The sequence below is a fragment of the Solea senegalensis genome, linkage group LG21, assembly GCF_019176455.1.
Source record: "Solea senegalensis isolate Sse05_10M linkage group LG21, IFAPA_SoseM_1, whole genome shotgun sequence".
NCBI classification, from domain to species: domain Eukaryota; kingdom Metazoa; phylum Chordata; class Actinopteri; order Pleuronectiformes; family Soleidae; genus Solea; species Solea senegalensis.
Genome location: NC_058040.1, coordinates 6,754,226 through 6,778,134, shown reverse-complemented (window position 1 = coordinate 6,778,134; position 23,909 = coordinate 6,754,226). Strand labels below are relative to the sequence as shown.

General features: G+C 41.7%; 1 protein-coding gene across 2 annotated transcripts in view; it reads left to right on the top strand.

The window, feature by feature from the left end:
• lamc3 (laminin, gamma 3) overlaps positions 1–23,682 on the top strand; it is a 101,305-nt gene extending 77,623 nt beyond the window's left edge. Inside the window, exons 13-28 of one of the 2 annotated variants that reach the window (XM_044012665.1) lie at positions 6,369–6,557; positions 6,810–7,055; positions 8,359–8,512; positions 8,626–8,768; positions 8,883–9,061; positions 11,431–11,611; positions 12,678–12,922; positions 13,947–14,023; positions 14,376–14,510; positions 18,284–18,494; positions 19,326–19,475; positions 20,661–20,763; positions 21,038–21,240; positions 22,376–22,516; positions 22,630–22,729; positions 23,276–23,682. In XM_044012665.1, the coding sequence (XP_043868600.1) occupies positions 6,369–6,557; positions 6,810–7,055; positions 8,359–8,512; positions 8,626–8,768; positions 8,883–9,061; positions 11,431–11,611; positions 12,678–12,922; positions 13,947–14,023; positions 14,376–14,510; positions 18,284–18,494; positions 19,326–19,475; positions 20,661–20,763; positions 21,038–21,240; positions 22,376–22,516; positions 22,630–22,729; positions 23,276–23,538 (2,720 nt within the window). In that variant the 3' untranslated portion in view covers positions 23,539–23,682. Of the gene's footprint in view, positions 1–6,368; positions 6,558–6,809; positions 7,056–8,358; positions 8,513–8,625; positions 8,769–8,882; positions 9,062–11,430; positions 11,612–12,677; positions 12,923–13,946; positions 14,024–14,375; positions 14,511–18,283; positions 18,495–19,325; positions 19,476–20,660; positions 20,764–21,037; positions 21,241–22,375; positions 22,544–22,629; positions 22,730–23,275 lie in introns of both variants that reach the window. The other variant, XM_044012664.1, reaches the window with a different exon arrangement.
• The last annotated feature ends 227 nt before the right edge of the window (positions 23,683–23,909 follow it).

The window sequence follows — 23,909 nt, the reverse complement described above, 5'->3', positions numbered from 1 at the left end:
ACACAAAGACCTTATAGAGCAGATGCATCCAGGTGCATGTTGGTCAGCAGAATCCGACCATAGCCGCACGATTACTGAGACGTCCGAAGTATAGTGGTGACAACCTGAGGTTTAGCGCAAAGTTTGATCCTCATGAATCTGTGTCTTCAAATCATAAATGCTTTCAAGTGCATCACGTCACGAGTGCATAACCGGCTTTAGCGGCAGATATCGAAAGGAAAATCTAGGATTAGTGCTTTGTAGTGTTTTAAACCCAAATGATTCTCTTTAATAATGTGTCACTGATTGAAAGTGTGGGGGGGATTTAATCTAATGATTCTGCCTGTTTGGTTCACTGAAACCAGGGTTGCCTTTGATTGTCGGGCTTTTGAAACACTAAACTATACACTAACTACACTAAATTATAGTTTATAGTTTTTGTGGGGGAAATGATGCCGTATTGTATTATGTTGCAGTGCTTGTTACAAAGACAATGAGGAAAGCCGTTGAGATAGAGGTCCTCTCTTTAATAATTCATGAAAATGCTGAATTTAGATTTTTATGTCCACTCTCACATTTACTGATACAAATTTATGCCTACAGTTGTGAGGCCGTCCGTGCCTTGATCTGAATGCTAACACACCCACTGTGACAATGTAAACATGTTAATGTTTAGCAGGTGTAATATTAAAATGTTGTAATCTTAGTTTAACATGTGAGCATGGTTATAGCATGAGCGAATTTCACAGAGACAAGCTTTTACGGATACTGGGTGTAAATCGAATTTTGATCGAACCATCGTCAACGGATTTAACCACACCCCCAGTGTGACTTCCTGCATGTGTGCCAGACAGAAAGGTTGTAGCCAACTCCTCCCACCAACCACGAAGCTGCTGCCAAATAATAGTAACTGTGGCAACTGCTGATTGGGGGGAAACCGGAAAACCCGGAGAAAACCCACACACACAAGGGGAGAACATGCAAACTCCATGCGGAAAGGCCCTTGTTCCGACAGGGTCTCAAACCCTTGTCTTCTTGCTGCAAAGGCAAGAGTGCTCACCACTACACCAACCGTGTGCAACAATGTTGTAAAATGTTTGTTTCTGATATTTTAGCTTTCCGTTTCTTGAGTGCAATGACATTGAATCAGAGTGCAATTCACTGTAAATAGTTTACACAGCCCCTATAGACGAGGTGACCCAGGACTTTGGCGAGAGCTACATGAGCCGCAGCCACTGTTGTTCGTGTTCCCATCCCTGATGCCAGGGGGCGACAGCCTCTATGCACAAAAAAAGAATTGGGGCATTTATTTTCCACAGTCACAGTTTGACAAAAACATATTACCCCCCCCCCAACATCGGCATTGTGCACATTATGCATGAGGGTGGACGGGATATATACGACCCCTCCTCTTTTCTTTCAACATCCTCCTTCTCTCAGCTCAAGCGCTCCACTCGTTCAGACCCCACTGACAAGCCACATCTGCAGCTGTCGGCGCTGAGCAAGCAGCATAATCTGTGTTAAATTAGAGAGTAACATCATCTTCAAACAGTCCTGCAGCAGACGTAGCCCCACTTTTACCCTGGAGGCCTAGGAGCAGCAGACAAAATTCTCTCTCTTTCTCTCTCTGTCATTCTGTCTTGTTTCCTTCTCTCCTTCGTTAAAACAGTGTGTTCACATGCATTAGTAAATAGATTTCCTTGGCCCAGAGCTTTTTTAATGTTCCAGTGGGCTAAGGAGACTATAGCTCTCTCCCAAAATATGGAGGCTTGTGTTTTTGACGTCATCGTTATTGTTGTTTTGCTTATGTAATGCTCAAGGCTCAGTCTAGATTTTGTTGTTTTCTTTTTTATTACATCGTAGATATTGTTGGTGCAGGAAAAAAAAAAACCACAAACAATGAAATAAGTGATGCAGCCATATGTTTTGAACTGGCATGACTCAACTCTACATGCGTCTCTGGGCTTGCAGACTCACCAAAGACCCCCTCAGAAAAACCTTCCAGGGCGGTGCCGAACGAAATGCAATTGTTTTTTTAGAAAATCAATTTGTTCAGTATATAAATCAAGAGAGTTTGAGAGCAACGATGCAACAACAAGGCTCTGATTATCACCTAAACAAAAACACACTTATTTAAAATCAATATCTCCTTGGATTTCCATTCTCGCGTTTGCTGTCCCCCCTCCAGTGTCCAAGTTTTTACAGGCAAACATCCACGACCACTATCTTTGGCAAAGGTACTCAAGGAACACTGAATAATGGAGTATTACCACACGGAGTAAGAAAGAAAAGGGGAATGTGTGCGCCACTCTTTCGTTCATTCTGTAGTGCCTCTCCATGTCTCTTAGGTTAACATAGAGATGTGTCCTGTATATTCTTATCTTCCAGAAGTGGCCGGCTTAATGTAGTGCATTAGTGTGAAACGTGCGTATTTCACACAGTGCATGAATGGAGAGAGAGAAAAAAAAAAACCCAGAACGCTTGTTTACCATTCTGAAATATTGCTCTGGCGTCACAGAGTACACAAACAGGGATCAGGCTAAGAGCTGTGAGCTGAAGAGCCGAGCCGATCCTGAAAGAGAGAGTACAAGAGGGTGAGAACAGTATTGTGTGAGTTTTTTTTTTTGGAAAGCATTCAAAGTGTGCAACTCTAAACAGAAACCCGCCCAGAAATCCCTCATGAATTCATTTATGACAAAAAAAAAAGAATGATCCCACACAGGTGTTATTCACGCGACGACGAGGGATCTCGTGTGAAGTGGCAGTTTGTGATGTGTGTCGTTAGCTTTTCCGAAGGGCCGGTGGGATGGTAATAGTGTCAAGGAGGCCCACAGTGTGGCTCTACCGCTTCATATCACGCTCAGTCATCTTCACACTCGGTAAAGTCAGCACATTTCCGCTGCCATTAAATTTACTATGGCTCATTGGGGATTGACACTGAACACCATCAGTGTCATTGTAAAGCCTTGTGAAATTCAAGAAAGACTCACTTCTTTATGCTTGGAACAACCATTATTACTAAATACTAATACTCTCTTTAATAGTCTTGTGTTATTCACTTCACCTCGCTGAAGAGCTAATGATTTTTACCCAGAAGCCTATACTTCATCGGGCAATAGGATAATTATCCACCTTAATTGCTGTGTGATCAATTTATCTTTGCAGTTGTGATTCTGTCTTATACAGGTTTATAGTTAACAGGCTTTTAGTTATTGGAGATACTGATTGCAGACATCTCATAACCACGGAGCCACAGACATGACATGGGGGGGGACTCTAAATCTTATGAAATAAGTATAAGGTGCACAAATAATATTAATTTGTGTGCATAAAATACTAATTTGTGGGTTTGGTATCATTTTCATCAACAACTTGGACAGCTGGGTAAGCGAATTTTGAATCATAGTGATGTAGACAACAGGCTACAACCGTGTCTCGCATGTGTTTCAACAACGTTATTGAACGTGGAATATCTTTTTAACTGGACTTAACATCAGTAATAATGATGATTCAATGCCAGGCTTTTTGAGAATATCTTTGTAACTCATCCCCAGCCTAAAATAAAACTAAAATAAAATAAAGGGTCTGGAAAATAAATAAAACTCCTCTTGCTGCCCTTTTTTTGCATACACAGCTCTCAAGGTAATTCATGGGAATGATATTAATATTATTAATTAGTATTGCATGCACACATTATACCTATTTTGTAGCCACAAAATAGAGTTTTTCCCCCATGTCATGTACATTACTAAATGCATGCATAAATTTGTAGAAATGCATGGGGTTTTTTTTATGCAGTGACATTTGCTGGTTCAGAAATGCTTAGTGAAGAGCTTCTCAATGAATAACAGCACAGGCTATAAAGGAAATAGTGTTGGAGAGCTCACATGCCTTCAGATAATATGCTAACCATCGAGATCTCTTTTGGTTTTTGCACATTTGTTGCAATCAAAGTCATTTAATAACAAAAAAAAAACACGTTAATGTATGCTCTCTGAAATACAGACAGTCAGTGAATCCAAACAAATGTATGCAGCGCAGAAGGAATTTCACTTGTTACATAATGGAGCACAGAGGCAGCGATTGTTTTGTTACCGATTAAAATGCATAAATGGTGATTAAAATGTAATGAATATCTGCTCGCTGTGATCTTACAGTGAATTCAATTTTAAATGCATCCAAGCGGTTACTTTTCTCTGTGGTTTTCCATGAACATTTTTACACTTATTACTTGGCGGCATTAGCTCCAGTCTCTCAGGTATAAGAAATTAGAGTGCCACATTATATCACGTCAGGTGGTGTCGGTTTCCTTTCAGAGGGATGCTTAAGCAGGCGTTGGGGGGGGTATGAGGGTCCTGTCGTCTCAGACTGTGACATTAGTGCCACAAGCAGGTCACTGAGCTGCAGCAGGAGGCAGGGTTGTTTTACTCTGAATTTGGCTGCTTGTCATGCTACCTCTTCACACACGTCACTGCTGTGGGTATTTTTTTTTTTTTGTATTCTAACCCTAACCCTGTCGCTCAGCACTGCCTGTAGCTTACTGAATTTGAAATACGGCATACTAAGTACTGCTCAGTAAAGTGAAGCAGAATTCATCGGAGGTTTGGTTTTTTTAATACATGCTCTGTCTATCAAACATTTACACCACCAATTTAAATCAAGATATTCGCCTGTGTAACCAGAATATATTGTTTCTTTGACATCGTCTGTGTATATAAATGGATGTGGTTTTGCGAAAATCTAATTCACCGGCCTTTTATGTACTTGAGGCTACCCAGTTTGCGGCGCCGTGTTTCTATAGCAGCCAAAACACACAAACTAGTTTGAGCAAGCATGTCACATTTTCAAGAATCACTATGCAAACAAAGAAGATCAGGATGTTTTCGGGTATGCAAAGCCCGCCGTAGTCTCCTCATGCGCTTGGGACAGGGAGGGGCGCTGTGTGTAGAGATGTGCTGCCATGTTTGTTTCCAAAAAGTATTCAGTTGGCTGCAGTTTCACCCCTACGTGCCACTAATGGCGCTTTTCTATTATACAGTTATACTCGGCTCGACTCTACTCTGTTTTTGCTTTTCCATTTGCGATAGTACCTGGTGTCATCTAACTCAGGAATCAAACAGAAAAGTGCCGAAGTGTAGGTCTGTTTAAAAGACTTAACAATCATGACAACAGGTGTTAATCTCCAACATTTGGCATATGGAAATTTCAAAAATCTGAATATTTAACAGAGAAGTCTGGTGTATTTAGCGACAGCACTGCCAAAAGCCGGCGATCGCGAGGCGAATCATAACTAATCTTTTTAATGAACTGATTCTAATGATTCAGTACACCGTCAAGACGTTTGTGTGTGTCATATAAAACGTCACGGCAGTTTCATGCCGCCGTGTTATGACAACCCCGCTCACATGGAGTAATGGAAAAACGACGTGCCTGATACCCACACCATGTAGAGTCCAAGCCGAGCCGAGTAGTGCTAGAACCGCTTAGTGGAAAAGTGCCATAGATCTTACACATAGGTCCAGTAAAATGTTGATTATTGTGGTTTCTTTTCTCTTCCGCTACAAATGAACTGGTTTGCAGCCAAAACAGAACCCTTAAAGATGTCAAACAACTAATAGATTCATGGAGAAAATAATCAACAGATGAGTAATAATTGTTAGTTGCTGCATTATAGTCAGGTCAAAAGTTCATCTTTTGTAAAATGTTTATACTTCTATCATTGCAGAGAGCCATCAATAAAATGCATGCAAAATATAACTCTAGGCGAACAAGTGCGATATGCTCTTTGTCCTCCGAGTTCAAATTTGAACATGTATTATTCCTTTATTGCTCGTTGGCATTGTGTAGTGTATGGTAGCAAAGTATTCCAAAGGCAGAGGTTTGTGTTTGATGAGCAGAGTCAGAGCTGCAGGCAAGCGATTGAGGGTTGGTTTACAAATGAAAACTCTATTATTGTCTATACCTAATTTTGAGGAACAGAGATTAGTTTTCAGGTCTTTAATCAATGCCACCGGAGTAACTTTAAAGTTGTTTGAAACTCTGGATTGTTTTTCCTTAATCATTGGAAACAACAGATTCTTTTTAGGGCATCATAGAATTGGTAATCTCTCGCGCTTGGTGGGGGAATTGCTTTACTTCTTGAAGGTCTTTCGGTCTGCATTTGGCTCTTATATTTCCCCAAAGCAATTATAGCCAGGGTGAATTTAGTTGTCTTCTGCACTCCGAGGTGGGCTGTGGAGTGGGGTTCTTGTGTGCAGGAGCTGTGGTTATTGTCAGAGACACTGCACACTCCGCTGGAGATGGTGAAAACAATGATGGACAATGATGTGGACAGGTGTGCATCGGAGTAGGAGGAGAGGGTAATTGTTGCACTCCTCTCTCTGTTTCAGGTGCGTGTGATTGCTCAGACTTCACCGCCGGGATGACCTGTGAACGCTGCCTGGATGGTTACTATGGCAACGCTTTGATTGGCACGCCTGGTGATTGTCAGCCATGTCCTTGCCCGGGCCATAGCAGCTGTGCTCAAATTGCAGTGACAGGACAGGTGGTGTGTACCAACTGCCCCCCAGGACAGACAGGTGAGATGAAATCATTTTTTACACTGTAAATAATGAGCTTGGGTTCAAAAAACTAATTGATATCAACATTTCCACATGAGCTCTTGATGCTGTGGATTGAATGGATCCTCATTTGCAGGGACTGTCATCACACAGCGCCACCTGAGATTCAGACAGAGACTCAGCGGTGATGGAGACTGACCTCCAGCTGTGTTTCGAGCTCAGTCATCCATCTAATTCCTGCCCGTCTCATTCACCTTTCCCCTTGTGTAGGGATGCGCTGTCAGATGTGCGAAGATGGTTACTATGGCGATCCGCTGGGACAATCTGGGGCAATTCGACCGTGTGTGAGATGCAACTGCAATGGTAATGTGGACTTCAACGCTCTGGGAGTATGCGACCATGTCACTGGCCAGTGTTTGAAATGCCTGGGACACACAGAGGGTGACCACTGCGAACGCTGCCAGCGGGGTTTCTATGGCGATGCCCTGAGCCAGACTGCAGGCCAGAAGTGCAAGTGTGAGTAATTGAGGGATTTGAATCAAACATTTATCAATTTATGGACTGGTATGTTTATGTTTTACAGGGAAAATGTAGAAAAGAAGAATTTCTGTAAGACCGTTTTAAAGCTCCAGTGTGAAACCCTCCTGAGGAATTTTGAGTATTTATTAAAACACATCACATAGGAAATCTTGCACCAGTCTATCTCACCTATCTAGTTGCAAAAACTGGCATTTCAGTTGTACTGCAACCGTTGGCAGCCTCTCACTTTACCAGCGGGATGTAGCTGTTTCGGCCTTGCCTCCATCACTGCATTAATTACTGTGTGCAGCACAGAAATGTCGTGGGGCAACACGAAAACACAACACTCGAAAACTACACACACTTACAGCTTTAAAGTCTGCTTCCACCCAAAAATGTCCTTTGTTTTTGGTTTTCTTGAGCGTTTGACCTTCACTGTGCAGAATTTTGACTTTGACTCCAAGGTTCACATTAATCTGCTGAAGAGAACAAAATATTTTGTAATGATGAGCATGATTTGGTCACTAGTTTGGAAGCTAATCAGTGGCCTGTAGCAAACTTGCGTTGAGTATATTACAATGTAAAATCACTATTGTAGATATTCAGAGATTCTGGGTTTCACAATGAGGGAGAACTGGCATTTAGCTTTTTATGAAAGAAAGTAATAAGCACAAATTATCCAAAATAACGGTTGTTTTTTTTATACAGTGTTTTACAATAGTCTACAAATTTGGATCTTTTAGAAAGATTGAATACTTAGCTGAATGACACACTGTCAAGGCTCAAATTGCTGTGTTGACCACAGAATAGGTCAAATCAAGTGAAGAATATTCGGAACAAATTGCATTGATGCCCACGGCCCTGGGTTTATCTGTTAGAGAAAGGAGTACATGCAACACATGCTAATGGCCTCAAAGAATCAATTCAGGAGTTTAGATTCAACAGGTGTAGCACTCTGGAGTCATTAGTGGAAAAAGCTTAAAATGGAGCGAGCAAATGGCTGTGAGTCAGAAAGATATTGACAAAGAGAGAAGCCAAGTCAATGGATTGGGAGAATAAAAGAATGAATAAAACCTAAATAATGTTATAAAAGGCAGACAGAACCAAAAGTAAAAGCATTTTCATTTCATGGTCATTTAAATGCCCCTTTCTCTATAACCCCAGGTTGTCCATGAGTCACCCTGGTACTGTCTGTCATTTCGTCCTATTTTGCCTCAGGCTTAAAACAATTAAAAGTCCCTAAACAAATTTAAGATGTATACAATTGAATGTGTTTTAATTATGTTTTATTTTGTTTCAGCCTGCAGTTGCAACCCTGCCGGAACCACGGGGCGCGTTAACGAATGCCACCCTCAGAGCGGGGATTGCCAGTGCCTCGGTCATGTGACCGGCCGGGATTGCGGTCATTGTGAAGTTGGCTTCTTCAACCTCCAACCAGGCATAGGATGTGAAAGGTAAACGGATTTGCGGTGCAATTCAAGGTGGATCTGTATGATAACTATGAATATAACGGCGCTCACAAGCTGTTATCTGTATTTTACAAAATCATTCTCCTGCCCCACCGTAGGTGCAGATGCAATCCAATTGGGTCATCGTCCGTCCTGTGTCACCAAATCTCAGGGCAGTGCCTGTGTCGTACAGGAGTCGAGGGAACGCTGTGTGATTCTTGCCGCATGGGCTTCTTTGGCTTCTCCTCTCAAGGTTGCAGAGGTACAGAACTTTACCTGACGCAACACGGCTGCAATATAAAGCACTTGGAGACATTTTTTAACTTGTCAAATGTCCATGTTTATGTTATCTTTGGTGTCTTTTGTCCTCTCCCAGCCTGTAACTGTGACCCCATGGGCTCCGTTTCCATGCAGTGTCACAATAACGGTACGTGCCCCTGTCGCCAGGGCTTTGTGGGCTACAAATGTGACCAATGTGAGTTGAACTACTTCCACAACCGAGACACACATCAGTGCGAGGAATGCCCAGTGTGCTATGGCCTTGTCAAGAAACAGGTGAGTTTGTGTCAAATATTTGTGGGAAACAGAGGTTAAAAAAATAGAAAGTCTCCAAAATGGAGAAGGTGATATCAGTGGATGTTTTTCCTTCAATGGTGACTGGAAGTTGTTGTCAGTGAAATATTATATTTAGTGATATCTTAGTTTCAAAGTGCCACTTCAGTCAGACTAATTTATTTTTCTTTATGTCATGTAAACTAAAATCCAGCTGGTCTTAGTCGGACTAACATGCCTGGATAATTAGTCGGACTTAGCATTCTGTGAATGCACCAAAATGTCCTCCCTGGGGTTTTGACCCAGAAGTCGAACTGCAGTGGTGTAAGAAAAAGAACAAACAACACAATGGCGTCGGCTAGAGCGAAAGCTACGGACAAAGAGACGAGATGCACACAGTCGGCACGAAACAAACACAGCCATAGCAAGATCCATCTCGCCATTCGCGGTTTGTTTGTTTTCTGGGACGTAAAGGTCAACAGGAAGCTGATACAATGCACACCAGATCATAGAGATACATCGGTGGTGGAGGTGGAGTCAGACGTACCTGGCCAATATATCGATTTTCTCCATTAAAGCGCCATTAAACAATGCATGTAGAAGTACTGAGTGAATACAGCGATGTTCAAATTGCTCACATCTGATTCAAATCTGATTTGATGTCTTGCATCTGAACAGGAATGCCCTCTCAGCACACATATATCATTTTTCATACATCATCAGCAGTAACAGAAAGGTTCATATTTCATGTCACATGACTACATATTGGATAAGTCTATCTGATCTAGGACTACGTACCTAGATTTGGAAATCAGAATTGCCCTGAAATGTTCCTGACAAAGCATCTATGTATTTCAGCACTATAGTATAGTCCCTCTTTATATAAGGCATAAGAAACCACAGCAGTCTGATAAATGTTCTTATACGAAGTATCTGTGTAAAAATTGAGCATGTGCTAAAGTCGCAGCTTTGATTCTTGGTTCTTTTCTTCTTTTGCTGTATTTCTTTACGTTTCTCCCCAGGTTGCTTCACCTGTTTACGCCACAAATGCTGTGGCGAATCTTTTCATCAATGTTATGTTAACCTACATCAAGTGTAGATTGTGCCTTGACTCTGGCTTTTATGAGGTGCAATGTGCCATTTATAAACAACACATTTCCCCCCCAAGGAACATCCTGCCTTTGTAGACCCTCATCCCAGCCATAAGGCCGCTCTGTATTTATAGATTACAAGTTAACAGTTGATGTGCAGTGAAACAGAAAGAGACTTTTGCTTTAATGATCTCCTGTGCAGCTTCTTTCTGTCCCTTTAGATTTGTTCCAACCCACGTCCCCTTTTCTGAGGTGCTGCTTCCCTGGATTTGCCTTCTGAGGCCAGTCCAATATCTTCAACATGTTCTGTCTTTTTCTCTGTACATATTCTTGTTCAAGGCAAAGTGGCTGCGTGTTCTCTCTGGACAGGCTTGTACCTGTGTGAATGCATGCTGTGATTTCCACAGTGTTAGCAATTCAGGGAACATCCCAAGCCTTGTCTGCTCTGAACACCTGCAATTACTCTCTCTGTCCTTGGTCTCCCCCCAGCTTTCCCTCTCTGCCTCTAACGCGCTCTATCTTTCTGCTCACATTTTCCTAACAAGCACAAAAAGAAGACTGTGGAACAACAGGGAGATGTTTGATCAATGGTCAGGAAAGATATCTTGAAAGAAAGAATCTGGAAAACAGCAAAAATAATAAGAATAGGGGGAAAAAGAACATGAAAAAAGATCCATGGTATTAGTTCAAAGGCAAAAATAAATCACTGCAGAGAAGCATGATATTGTATTGATAATAAATCATGTGTTTTACCTGAAGTTAAGAGGACACAACTTGTGATGTGTGCTCAGGAGTTCTGTGAAGGTAACGAGGTACGATCACAGCGAGATTACTCTTTTTATAGGTCTGGATCATTTAAGTCCCAGGGTCAGGAAATTGGTGCCAATCACAGCGTCTTCATTCTATTTTGAGACTCGCACTTCCATTCTCCCAGAAGTGTAATCTAGTTATCTTCTGAAATGCCTCGATCAACCACATACTGGGCAGAGAACAGTGTGACATGAAAACCGTATTCCGTCCTCATCCTGTTCTTGATATTCATTTATTCATTGCTTTTGTTGAAATACTACATTTTGATGTTAAGGGGTACAAAGAATCCAAGTCCTCAAGTCTCAATCCCTGTGTCTAAATAAATACTATACAGATCTGGATTGATAGATTCTTTTTATGGAATGTGTTGTAGCAGCATTGTGGGGGCTTCTTGTTTTTTCGTCTCTCGTTTTTTGTTTTATTTTTTATTCTTATTGACAGCGGCAGTGATAAATCTTTGTGCTATTACAGGCAGAGAGGCTGAGAACTCGCCTGCAGGATTTGGAGAAGCTCCTGGCTCACTTTGATTGCCGGGGTAGATTTGGGAAGCAGCACCACATGCTCAAGTATCACATCGCCAAGCTTTACGGGCATGAGCACCAGAGGGAGGATACTCTACCCAATGCTCTGGAGGATTTTCTGGCCTTCCAAGGTAACGTCAGCCAGGAGCCAAGATAATTCCACTTGGCCTGTCACTCCATTTAACGTTTCCTATATTGTCATGTCATGTGATGAGACACTTACGTAGCAACCTTCTTTTTGGTGAACACTTGTTTACCATCGGGGTCACATGTTGGCTCTGAGATGATACCATGCCATATCAGCACATGCAAGACCAGCAGGCATGGCGAAGGAATATGACATGAAACCGCCCACGGCATCCCAGCAAATGGGCTATTGCTCTGTCTGTGTCTCCTCAGTGTGAAGCTGTTACAGATACGGCACAACAAAGCAATTAAATCAGGAAGCGGGCAACAATACCAACCTCTCCCAATTACTTGAACACAATGCTGATATATCGTCATTATCTTTGGAGGGGAAAAGGGCTTACAGGCTCAGCTGCACAGGCCAAATGGAGACAAATCATAACAATATAGAACAAGGCGCCATGTGACCAACTTAATCCCTATTTATATGACAGGCAGCACATCTCTAATCCCTGGTTTATTATGATTATAGTTGCAATCACAATAACAGTTTTCTAAGTATATGCTCCCACATTCTTACACACACACACACACACACACACACACACACACACACACACACACACACACACACGCACACACGCGCACACATGCATAGTTACTAGCCTTGCTTTAAAGGCACTGGGTGACCAACAAGGTTTTAATTAGAATGTGGTAGCAACAGGCTCATCGAGCGAGCACACACAGGTAAAACTGAGGGGCGTACACATTCACGCTTTACTTTTTGTTGTATAAAACACAACCGGACAATCAAAGTGTGTAACAAAACCAAGCAACAAGAATCCAGACATAGTGTAGTAATTGTACTTGGCTCCAGACTCTCTGTGCAGCTATTTCAAACAGTTAAAAATGTGAGACTGTGACAAAGGACGAATAACAGCCGATAGGTGTTAGAGACAATAGTATGAATTCACATATTAACCCAGAGAGATGTTAAGGTGGGACTTTAAAGACGAAGCCCAATGGTCTGTATACGTTTTTTTGTCTGATTTGTACTCTCTGTACTTCCAGAAGCACGAGAGGCCTTCATAAAGCAATTTTCCGTGATGGAAGGTTCCACAGGCAGACTCGTGGCCCAGCTGCATGGTATTACATCTGCTTTGAACTGCAGCATCAGCATGACAGAGGAAGAGGAGCAGGAGAGGAGGAAAGATGAAGGGAGCAGGAGTGTGTGTCAAACCTTCACAGACACTGCGCTCATGATGAGAGCGTCTCAGAAACGGCTAAAGCAGGCCACCGCAGACCTGGACAACGTGGTGCGTGAAGCAAACAGACGGCTATGATGTTATTGTTCCCCCCATTCCGAAAGCATGTTGATGTTTAATGCAACGCCATTCATTTCTCGTCCTTATTAGGTTTACTATTTTTGGTGGAGCTGCTTTGTGGAGCGCCACAAAGAGCAACCAAAGCAAAACAATATTTATTTTCCTCTCTCGCACAACCACCGTCTTCCTCCTTGTGAGTGGCAAACTCAAACCAGCGTTTGACGGATGCTAAAATTAACAAATTATTTCTCACCCACAGTGAGACTCCTCACTTGTCTCTTCTCGACACTTGCTGGAATCAATTATGGATTGTGCTGCCATGTTATTTAGCATCAGGGAAGATGAGAGACCTTGTTTTTCCAGTATACTTTAACACTCTCTATTTCCGTTCAAGTGTCAGTGTCTGAGCGCAGAGTTACCTCTGGAGCCCTTATCAGTCTTGTAAGCCTGAAGCAGCTGCAATTTCATTCCATATTGTTAAGCAGCGTAGCCTTCATTGAAATGAAAGAAAAATGTCAATTATTGATTTTGCTTTCCATTTTTATTAGCATTTTCTAAATGTCACTCAGGGAACTGTATATACACATTATATTTACCAGGACAAATATTCAGGGGGGGATTTATTTCCAGGGAGGTTTTTCCATATGCCCTCGCTCTGAACATTTCTGATTACATTCATTCCAAGTGCAGAGATTCATTAGTTGAGTTTGTATTGTGCGGCAGCAAGAAAACCCCGCGCTGACATCCTGACACAGACCTCTGCCTCGTCTCTGAACAGCTTTCACATGGATGCAAAGATGATCTGAGTGAACCGAGTTAGGGAAAACAAAAGTCTCCAGTCAGCTAGAGCGTGAAAATAAAATCCCTTGATTATGAGCTGGAGATAAAATAAAAAAAATTACCAAAGCAGTTTGAAATCTATTCAAGACCAGGCCTTGTTTTCTCTGTAGGTTTTTCATTTCTGAGATCAGCTCAATATTTCATCTTCACTTCACCTCTCTCACCTTCTTCACAGCTCATTCCCGTTGAGTTGGAATCAGGACCAAACAAATGGAATATAATGGTCAATGACTCCCAGGTCCTAATGAAAAGGTAAGTTCAGTGAATGAGTCTTTGAGTGGTCCACTTGTGAGCAGAGACCTCTGTATCTTCACCTCTCCTGGCTTCCTTCCTTCCTTCCTTCCTTTAAGCTTGTCACTTACATTGTGGTTTGGCCTCTGTGAATCGATACCTTCCGATGCTCCTTGTGTGCGGCACTATTATGTGGTAGTTACAGGAATCTAAACTGGAAAACCAGTGAGGGGAAGTCATTGATGTTGAAATCTGTTTCATCTCTCCTCAGGCAGTTGTAAGGGTCTCTTATTGTATGTTCATCACACTTTCTCCCTCTCTCCCTCCTCCCCCTCCTCCTCCTCCTCTGCTCATTGTCCTCCTCTTTTCTCAGACACAGAGAAACAGCTGACCACATTGAGGCCATAGCCAGCAGCGCAGTGAGAGCCTCAAAACAGAGCTTTGCTCTCCTGATGGATCTACTGCAGGACAACTCCACTGAAGAGTACATCAGGAACCTAACAGAGCAGTGAGCACACACAAAAAAAACAAACAACACACACACACAGCCAGTAGATCCATCCATACACTAGCTGTTCTCATGAAGAACACTTTATTTCAAACTCCCAACAAGCCGCACGACTCCCTGGATTATTGTGCGTTTGCAGTATTTTGAACAAAGTGCACCTATCTCTGAATTACAGCTCGAGGTCGTCATCGCAGCAGCCTTTTTCTTTTTTTTCATCTTTTGGCGTTTAGGAGCAAGACATTTAGCCACAGGGGAATGGTTTCTCTCCACTGTAAGCCTATTGCTTTCTTGGATTTGCCGCTCACTCGCTGCATCTCCTAGCGTGTGATTGCTGTGAGGATTATCCCGAACGCTAGACAGAATGATGCAAAAAGCCCTCCGGTGGCCATGATGAGAGCAAGAAGCGAGGAACTCAAAATTGATTACCCCCTTCTAACAGTAGTCAGCCTGGTTCAGGACAGTTCTGTTAATCTATGGAGCACTGCCATATGACAATGCATGTGTGTGCGTGTCTGTGTGTGTGTTTGTGTCACTTCTTAGGATGCGAATTGAGCACTTAACGCACTGATAGACAGCATAAAATTACATTCCTCACACATATACACCCATGCGACACATCCAATGGGCTTTGTAGACAGGAGGGATATCCATTTAGAACATTGACAACAGTATTCAAGAAGTCACTAACAATAGGACCGTAGCTCTGTATGACCGTATGTCCACTATAGCTGATATACTGTGCACATCACAGTGGAAATGATCTTTTATTAGACTAAATTATGTCGAATATAACTGTCATATGGTTCTTCTCTGCGCCGTGACACAGTTCCCTTCCCAGTACTTTGACATTGTTCTTTTTAACAACATGCGCACACTCATTCTCATTCACACAGATTCTTAGATACTGATAATGAAAATGCACAGTATTTGAAATAAAAGAGCAACCTGGAGCGCCGTGCTTTGTCACCTCAGCGAGGACGCTCTGTAAAAATAAAACAGAATGTACTTAATTTACACCTTTGAAGGCGACAAACACAACACTTTAACATGTACTTTCCCGCAACACTCGGAAGTTCACAAAGGGTTTTATCTCATTGTTGCCTTCCCTTTACTGTGATTTACTTATTTATAACAAGGTGTTTTGTCATGTACCCAATTTAGGTGGGATGCGCTACATGTGAAATAATGTGTGGGGCTCTTGAGTGTCAGCTACGGTGTCTCTTTCCCTTCATGAACAAATATTCAAATGATTAAAGGGCGCTCTGGTGTAGATATAAGCAGTATTTTTATTTTCAAAAAGTGGCTGTTACGTTCTATTCTTTTCCACTCTCATATTTATATTTACGTATGTGAATAAACGACAAAAAGGTGTGATCACTGTTGATGAAACCTCACTCTTTGCATTAAGGGCCATATTGATTTTCATGATTTAAAGCAATTTAGCTTTTTATGTAATCTCAGCACAAAGGGCTTTTATTATTCTTGCTATTTAAATGGAGAAGTTCACTTTTCTCTGGTTTAAGAAACTTTGAAGAAATGTGGAAAAGGCAGTTTTAGACTCGAGGACAAGCGTTGCAATGATGTGCAGCTGTGATTCCAGTGATTTACATTTGATGACAGAGAGCATCTGCACTAATGTGTGAGACACTTTGCTTTGTTTGTTTATTTGATTCTCAGCTGAATCGGCAGTATGATACTTTACTCGTGGAGACAAGGAAAAGACAGACGTACAGTAGCTAATGAGTACATGGTCCTGGGCTGTAGGACCCTCTGCTTCCACCGTCCACTCATCCTTTGTCCCATCAACAACTCAATAAGACTGCACAGAATAAAGAAATGCAGGGACATTCAGAATGCATTTAAATGAAGAGGACAGGAGCGCTGAGACGTGTCCCCGTGTGTATGTGGAGTGTGAACCAGCCTGTGCATAAATTCTCTGGATTCAATCCAGAGACGCAGTGTGGCAACAATGCACCTGTCCACACCTTATTTTAAAACCAACATACCCACGGGCGCACCGGTGATCATTTCCTACACGATGTGGGTGCTGGGCTTGAAAAATGACATTTACATTTAAGCATTTAGCAGACACTTTTATCCAAAGTGACTTACAAGAGAGGAATAAGAAACAAACAGATTTGTTTCTTAGAGAAATTGGTGAAATCGCTGGGATCAGCGTCTATCTGTGATGGACTGATGCTCAATCATTTTACTTGATAAAGAAAAAGAAAGGAGAAAAGACCTTGATTGGTCCAGGAGCTTAAATCTTTCCACTTCACCACTGCAGGACAGATTTAAGTATGACTGTGAGGTTTTGATAGTTTACAGTCCCAGCTGTGCACGTTTGCTTTTCTTTCTTTTTTTTTTAAATCCCTCACATCATCGACGGCACACATTCTGACTGATTAGTCGTTTCCCAGTCAGAAGTGAAACATTTGAAATGAAGCAGCAAAACATTGCTCAGTGGAAATGTTGCAGCTGATGCGGAAGCTCACACTGACTTGATACAGGTTTGAAAAAGCATCGTTAATGTGTGAATAAATCGCATGGAGGGAAAAAAAAGAGAAGGCGTGCGCTGTGCAAAGGGCCTTCAGATTGCTTTAATGTGCTCTGTACTGCAAGACCTGCGAAAAGAGGACATATTACACAAGTATTTGCATCACTTCACTGGCTTCATAAAATGATGATACAATTTTCAAAGCTTTTACTTGGCCTGGCACGTTCTTATCTCTCAGATATTCTATGTCGGGGTGTGTTCCAAACGGGTTTTTCCCTTACTCAGTCTTGGCTCACTAAGTGTGTCGCATGCACAGCTGCCAAAAGAAAGTCATGTAGCTATTTCCACTTAAGCACTGAGGGTTTGAAACGTACTTCTACCACATCCTAGAACGGAAGCCTCCTTTGATATGTCTGAAAGAAAAACCAAAAATGCTCATTATCATTAGCACTTGGGAGTTTCACTGCACTTTTTCACAGCAGCTATCGGCGTATTTCCACCGGCTCTACTCGCCACGGTTTGAGTAGCGTTTCCACTAGCATAGTACCTGCTCAGACGAGGTTCCAAAAGCGTGCTGAGTAGGTACTATGCGATGAAGAATACTTGTAGTCTAAATCCTGTTATACTGTTATTTCAAATGTACAGCTACAGTGTTTTTTTCTAACTAAAACTTTTTGTTTTTCCGTCATTTTAAATTGTTAATGCACTATTTTAACATGCAGTAAATTGTAAAAAACTGCCATATACTAAAAGGTATTCTGGAAAAATTGGTAAAAGCACAGGACATTTTCTTGCCCTTTTATAGTTAAAATAAGCAAAAAAGGCCAGGTTTAACATTAAATATATACATGGTATAATTATGCTAATTAGGTTATATGACAATAAATTGAACTGAATACTAAATAGAATGTGTGAATGTCAATTATGTACAGAATTTCTTATTTTATTTGTCTATTGTATTGTTTTGTATTTTTTTGCTTATTTTTGCCATAAAAGGGCCAGAAAATGTCCTGTGACTAAGTGCTTTTGCCCATTTTTCTGGACTAACTTTCAATATATGGCATAGTTTCACATTTTTTACACTTTACTGCGTGTGAAAATAGTGCATTAACAATTTTAACTGAAGAAAAACTCAAAGGTTTATTTAAAAATATAATATATAATATAATTATATAATTAATTATACACCAGATTTTGCATGTTAAATTTTCAATTTAAACAGTATAAAACAATTTAAAAAAACTGTATTTTCTCTACTTTCCCTCTTTCGTCTCAGAATAACACACATGCAGCAGCAGAAGGACAATCTGACGGTGCAGGTGAACGACACCGTAGCCAAACATCAGGCCCTGGAGGAGGAGGCCGCTGCGTTAACGCTCGCCCTGGCTAACGTCACGTCATCCTTGCATCAGCTGGCTCTGACGGACGCCAGCTCATCACCACGAGCTCAGCTCAACCAAACTCAACCACCCAACCGTACAGCCGAGGTCAGTATAATATAATTATACACAAACACCAGATTTTGCATGTTAAATTTTAAATTTAAACAGTATAAAACAATTTTAAAAAACTGTATTTTCTCTACTTTCCCTCTTTCGTCTCAGAATAACACACATGCAGCAGCAGAAGGACAATCTGACGGTGCAGGTGAACGACACCGTAGCCAAACATCAGGCCCTGGAGGAGGAGGCCGCTGCGTTAACGCTCGCCCTGGCTAACGTCACGTCATCCTTGCATCAGCTGGCTCTGACGGACGCCAGCTCATCACCACGAGCTCAGCTCAACCAAACTCAACCACCCAACCGTACAGCCGAGGTCAGTCTGAACGGCACCTCCGGGGCGCAAATGGAATAAAAGTCATCATCATGTTACATTCTAGACCAATGAGTGACTCATTTAGTCTAATTAGAGATGGCGCATGTTTTATTTATATAAGAATCCACTTCAGGTTATTCAGCAAGGCTCATATAGAGATAAAAGCGTCTCTCGGTTATGAAGAGTGGGCAGTTAATGCTGCTTCTTTTTTTTCTGTGATTTAACATTTGGCAAACATGCATTCAGTTTTGGTGTGGGGGGGGGGACTGAGTGGGCATATGAGAACAGTTTCTGGCAGCATGTGGAGCTCATGGGGGCACATGTTGTTCCAGACGAGGGCGATTAACCAGTGCATCATTTCTGAGCAGACACTGCACCGCTGCTTAAGTGTCTGTTGTAAATGTCAATGAAAAATGTTGTTTGTTTGTTTTTTTCCCAAAATTGATAGAAAAATTAAAATGAGGACAGAGCTTTGAGTCCCTGTATTTCTGCTTCCTGTTCAGTGGGGAGGCGAGGAGCTGCTGGAACAGACAAAAGAGCTGGACCAGCAACTTCAGACCAAAGATGATCTGATCAGTAAAATCAGGAGTGAGGTGGAGCCTCTAAGACAGACTGTGAATAAGAAGCTGGAGATGGCGGGTGGCATCAGTGAGGTGAGTGTTTTTGCTTTGAACGTTTGATGGCCTTTGCACATCAACAGCGATGTGAAAGAACGACACAAGAATGTGAATATTAGGAGTTGAATTTTCGATGCACTCAGTCTTTCTACCGAATAAATAGAAAAGAGCAAAGGAATGCCTGGGTCAAGCCAACACTGAAAAAGACAAAGACACCTTGGTTCAGGAGCTTAAACTTAAACCTGCTTGACAACTTTAAGGATGTCTATGAGATAGTTTGAAGAGTTGAGGAAGGTGCACTTTGTTTGAATATGTTTAATGTCACATCATCAACAACACACATTCAGCAATATGGAATATTTTATTTTCAATTTTCATTTTAACAAGAAATACATGAATATGGCTCCACATTCCCTCCCTCTCCCACCCACACATCATTTTTACATTCATTTCTTCGATTATATGATGTTTTCATTTCCAAAAAAAACAAAGAATCAGGCTGCCAGGTCATTGCTATGCATATTCTGGCTATACACAAAGCCATATCCAGAAACCTCTTCTGGTAGTTCCTTAAATGCATGCTGAAGGTTGTAAAATTAGGTTAAAATCTACAAGTTTTAGCATGATGTCGCTGAGATCGTGCCAAAATGTATTGAGCTTCGTCCATGACCAGGTGCAATGCAGAAACGAGGCCCTTTGACAACTCAGGTTTGTATTTATGCATCGTCTCTGCGGTGTAATATAGAGTCGGTGAAAAGATCTGACCTTGATCTGAAAAGAATAGAAGCCATAATATTACTCTGACTGAAAACAAGACCTTTTCATAGTATCAGCAGAGTTTTAAATCCTCATTGCCTAAGTGGAAAAAGTGACATCACATGAGACACACTTAGCGAGACCTTAAAGATGTTCCGTTTTTGTGTTGCTGGATGAATTGCTGGAGACCTGACAGTGGTCTTTTTATATATAGTGTACATGTTTTTCTGCCACTTGTTACAGACATGCATTTTCCCCTCAGAATGTAAAGTAAAAACTTTGCCTCAAACATCATGACCCGTCAGTCACAGTTTCTGTGCTACTCATCAAATATTTACAGTCCACTAAGTAAAATCATGAACATCATAGCCTACCTGCTTACATTAGCACAGAAGCACCACTATGAGTGGATTATTTCTACAGCACATTAAAACGTGTCTTTCATTCTCTGTGTTTCTAATAAAGCTTCAAGCTCAGACTCAAGAGACAAAAGTCCTGGCTCTGGCGTCTGTAGTGTCAGGGAAGGAGGTGGAATCAGAAGCCATTTCACTTCACAGAGAATTTGAAAGTGAGTCTTGTTATTTGTTTTTCACTCTCTCTGTCTGTGTCTATACTATTTTTTCAACTAAAAGATTCCACTGAAATACAAATGTCAAGCACTGACACTGAAAAAGAAACCAAACAGGACCACAGACTCAAGTATTACTGCAATTAGTAAGCCATGATGACCGCTGTGATGTTTTGACCTACTTGTCTTTTTACGGAACTGTAGCTCGCAATGCAACACGACCTTGAATTTGTCATTTTCCGCCCGCCTGCTTTTCTTCCCCACCTCGACTCAGACATGGCGAGGGAGTGGCCCCGTCGACAGGCCCAGACGAAGGCCGCGATGAAGAAGGTGAAACCTCTGGAGGAAAAAGTCCTGGCCGACGTCAGGAAACGAGTCTCGCACATCAAGGAAATTCTAGATCCTGCTCTGGAGAACTGCAGTCTGTCCAGCAGCACCACGAAGGAGGCGGAACGCAAAGCGCACGCAGCAGTAAAGGCACGAGTGTTTTGATTTTCACAGTCATGCTATGTGTCGTTTTTTTTAATTTGTCACAAATTTGTGGTTACCACAGGATGCCGCCGTCGTGGCTTTCCTTGCGAGCAGCTTAATTATCATCCAAATATGAGATCTCATCCTGCTCTTTTAATAGGATCTGGTTTCTCGTCAAATTTGCATTCACGCCATGAAATAATAAAATGCCACGGATTCCCATGTCACCGAGTTATTCATTTGCCCTCAAGATGACCCGCTGAAGATGAAATTTGTTAATTACTTAAGGTTTCGTCCGACGCCATCATCAGGTCAAGTTTAATGAGATTCTCCACTGGCTGTTACTTTGCGTTTGGTGCTAATTAACACGCTGCTGTTTTACCAAACTAAGAAGGTTAACATGATGGAACTACAATTGTAAGCATCTTAGCAGCATTTACTTTGATATCAGCATGTTTCTATAAATTAGGCTTATAATGTTTAAATGTGTCAAACGACAGAAAAAAACTCCTCTCCTGTCGTGTACCTGTAAAAAAAAAAAAAAATGTTTTGTCATTTACTCTATTTAGATGTTCCATCTAAGACTGTCTCTCAGTCTCTCTTGATTATTTCAGCTGCTCCACCTCTGACCATCTCATTTTCTTGGGCCTCCGTCGTCCTCACAGTAAACGTAGATTTATTATCCTCTTCCTCCTTAATTATATCAAGAAACTCCTCCTATTTTTTGAATCAGCAGAAAAAACAACTGAATAAGTTCACAAAAATGTACATAAATGTATATACAATGTATAAAATATAATAATGATTTAAAAAAAGAAACCATTTTAACTGATAAAGAAAATAGAGACACTACAGTTGGGAACGCTGACTGACCATCCCATCAAGTAAACAAGTAGACGGAATGATAACCAGATCAGGATGATACAAGAACTGGCCGAAAGATGGTGTGTTGTTAGTTTCCATGGAGACGACTGACATCTTCCACCAAAGCATGAATTTAAAACACTGTGCAACTTGTTAGGCTCTGTCGAGTTGCAGTTATAAGCATAAACCAGGCTTTTAGTCTTGTTAAAAATGCTTTGTCATCGATCTGTGCACCCTCAGCTGTCACTTCATTTTTCATTATTTCTTTGGGTTCCAGGAATCCAAAGCCACTTTGAGCCTGGCCAAGAACACCAGGACGGCCTCTGCTCAACTCAGCTCCCACGTTGACTCTGCCTTACAACAGCTCGCTGAGCACGAGCTACTAACTGACAAAGCAAAGTCCCAAATCACCTCAGAGGTACTTAACGCGGACACATTCACGTTTGTAAGGCATAATCTATGAGTATTGATCGGTGCTTCCTGTGCGCAGCTAAAAACAACACTTCCTAGACTATGTCTTCTTATTCCCAGCCTGAGGTGTCCCTGACCGGCGTAAAGGAAGACATGGAGGCAGCCAAGCTCCAGTTAGAGGCCTATTCTGCCACTCTAACAGACCTAATCAGTAAGATCGGTAAGTCATTCTCTCAAAGATGATTTCCTCTGTGGCCACTTTTTAGTCCACTGTGTCTATAAACCCATACATCTTCATTATACCTTAAATGTCAGATTACTAAAGAGCTCTGTGCTTTTTAATGCCTCATTTAACATGGAAATATTTCCCTGATTGGTATCCTGATGGTAAAGCAAGAATAATTGCTGTTCCCAGCAGCATTTCCTCGTGGGTAAATTTCAATGTAATAAAACAATTCAGCTGTGTATTTCTGGCCCATTATTATCTGACCTATTCCGTCTTACACAGTTCATGTATAGTGAACGGCACTGTAAGAATTAACTCGAAAAAAGGGTGGTTCTGACTCGCGGTCAATGCGTGGACATCGGGCCTCATGAATAAAGACAAATTGCTACGATCAGGTCGATGTGTCGACTGATTTTCAATTTGTATCAGTGATGTAAGGCATGAAGAGCTGCATTATAAACATCAGAAAGAAAGTCTTTAAGCCCTTGTCTTCCCTGTTTCCTTCTCTCTCTCTCTTTCTCAAACCCATGTATGGCACAGATGACAGTGTGCCGCTGGAGCGCTTCGACCAGATCCTCAACGAGACATCGCGGCGCCTGAGCATGCTCCGCGGGAGCGTGGAGAGCCCGACACTGAGCTCCAAGATCCAGAGGCTGCAGTCGGCTGCTAAGGAGCAACAGAGCCGTCTGTCCCTCATTGAACAGGACTTACAGGAGATCAGGGAAGAGAGAGACAGTCTCAGGGATATCACTTTAAACTTGCCTCAGTCCTGCCCCAAGGCCACAGAAACAGGCAAGGCATAGACATTGTAGATGACAGGGATTTTAGTTATTGATAAGACAGTTGAACATCAGAAGTGTCTTGGAGGATTTCATAAATACAAGGGCCTGTGGCCATTTTTTTATTCAGCTTCAAAAAAAAAAAAAGGTAGAGTTAATGATATTTTTATATGTTCCTCCCTTTTTTCCACCTTTTAGAAAAAGATACACACACATTTTTGTTCCTCAGTGAAGACCCTCACAGATATATTGCACACCATAGCCCATTACCTTAACCAAATAACCCTTAACCTAAAACTCGTCTAATGCCAGGTATTATAATGTGCTGTATATTCAGAACTGTGATGAAGCTGACGCCGTGATGACGTTTTCCAAAAGGAAGTCCAAAGGTGTCA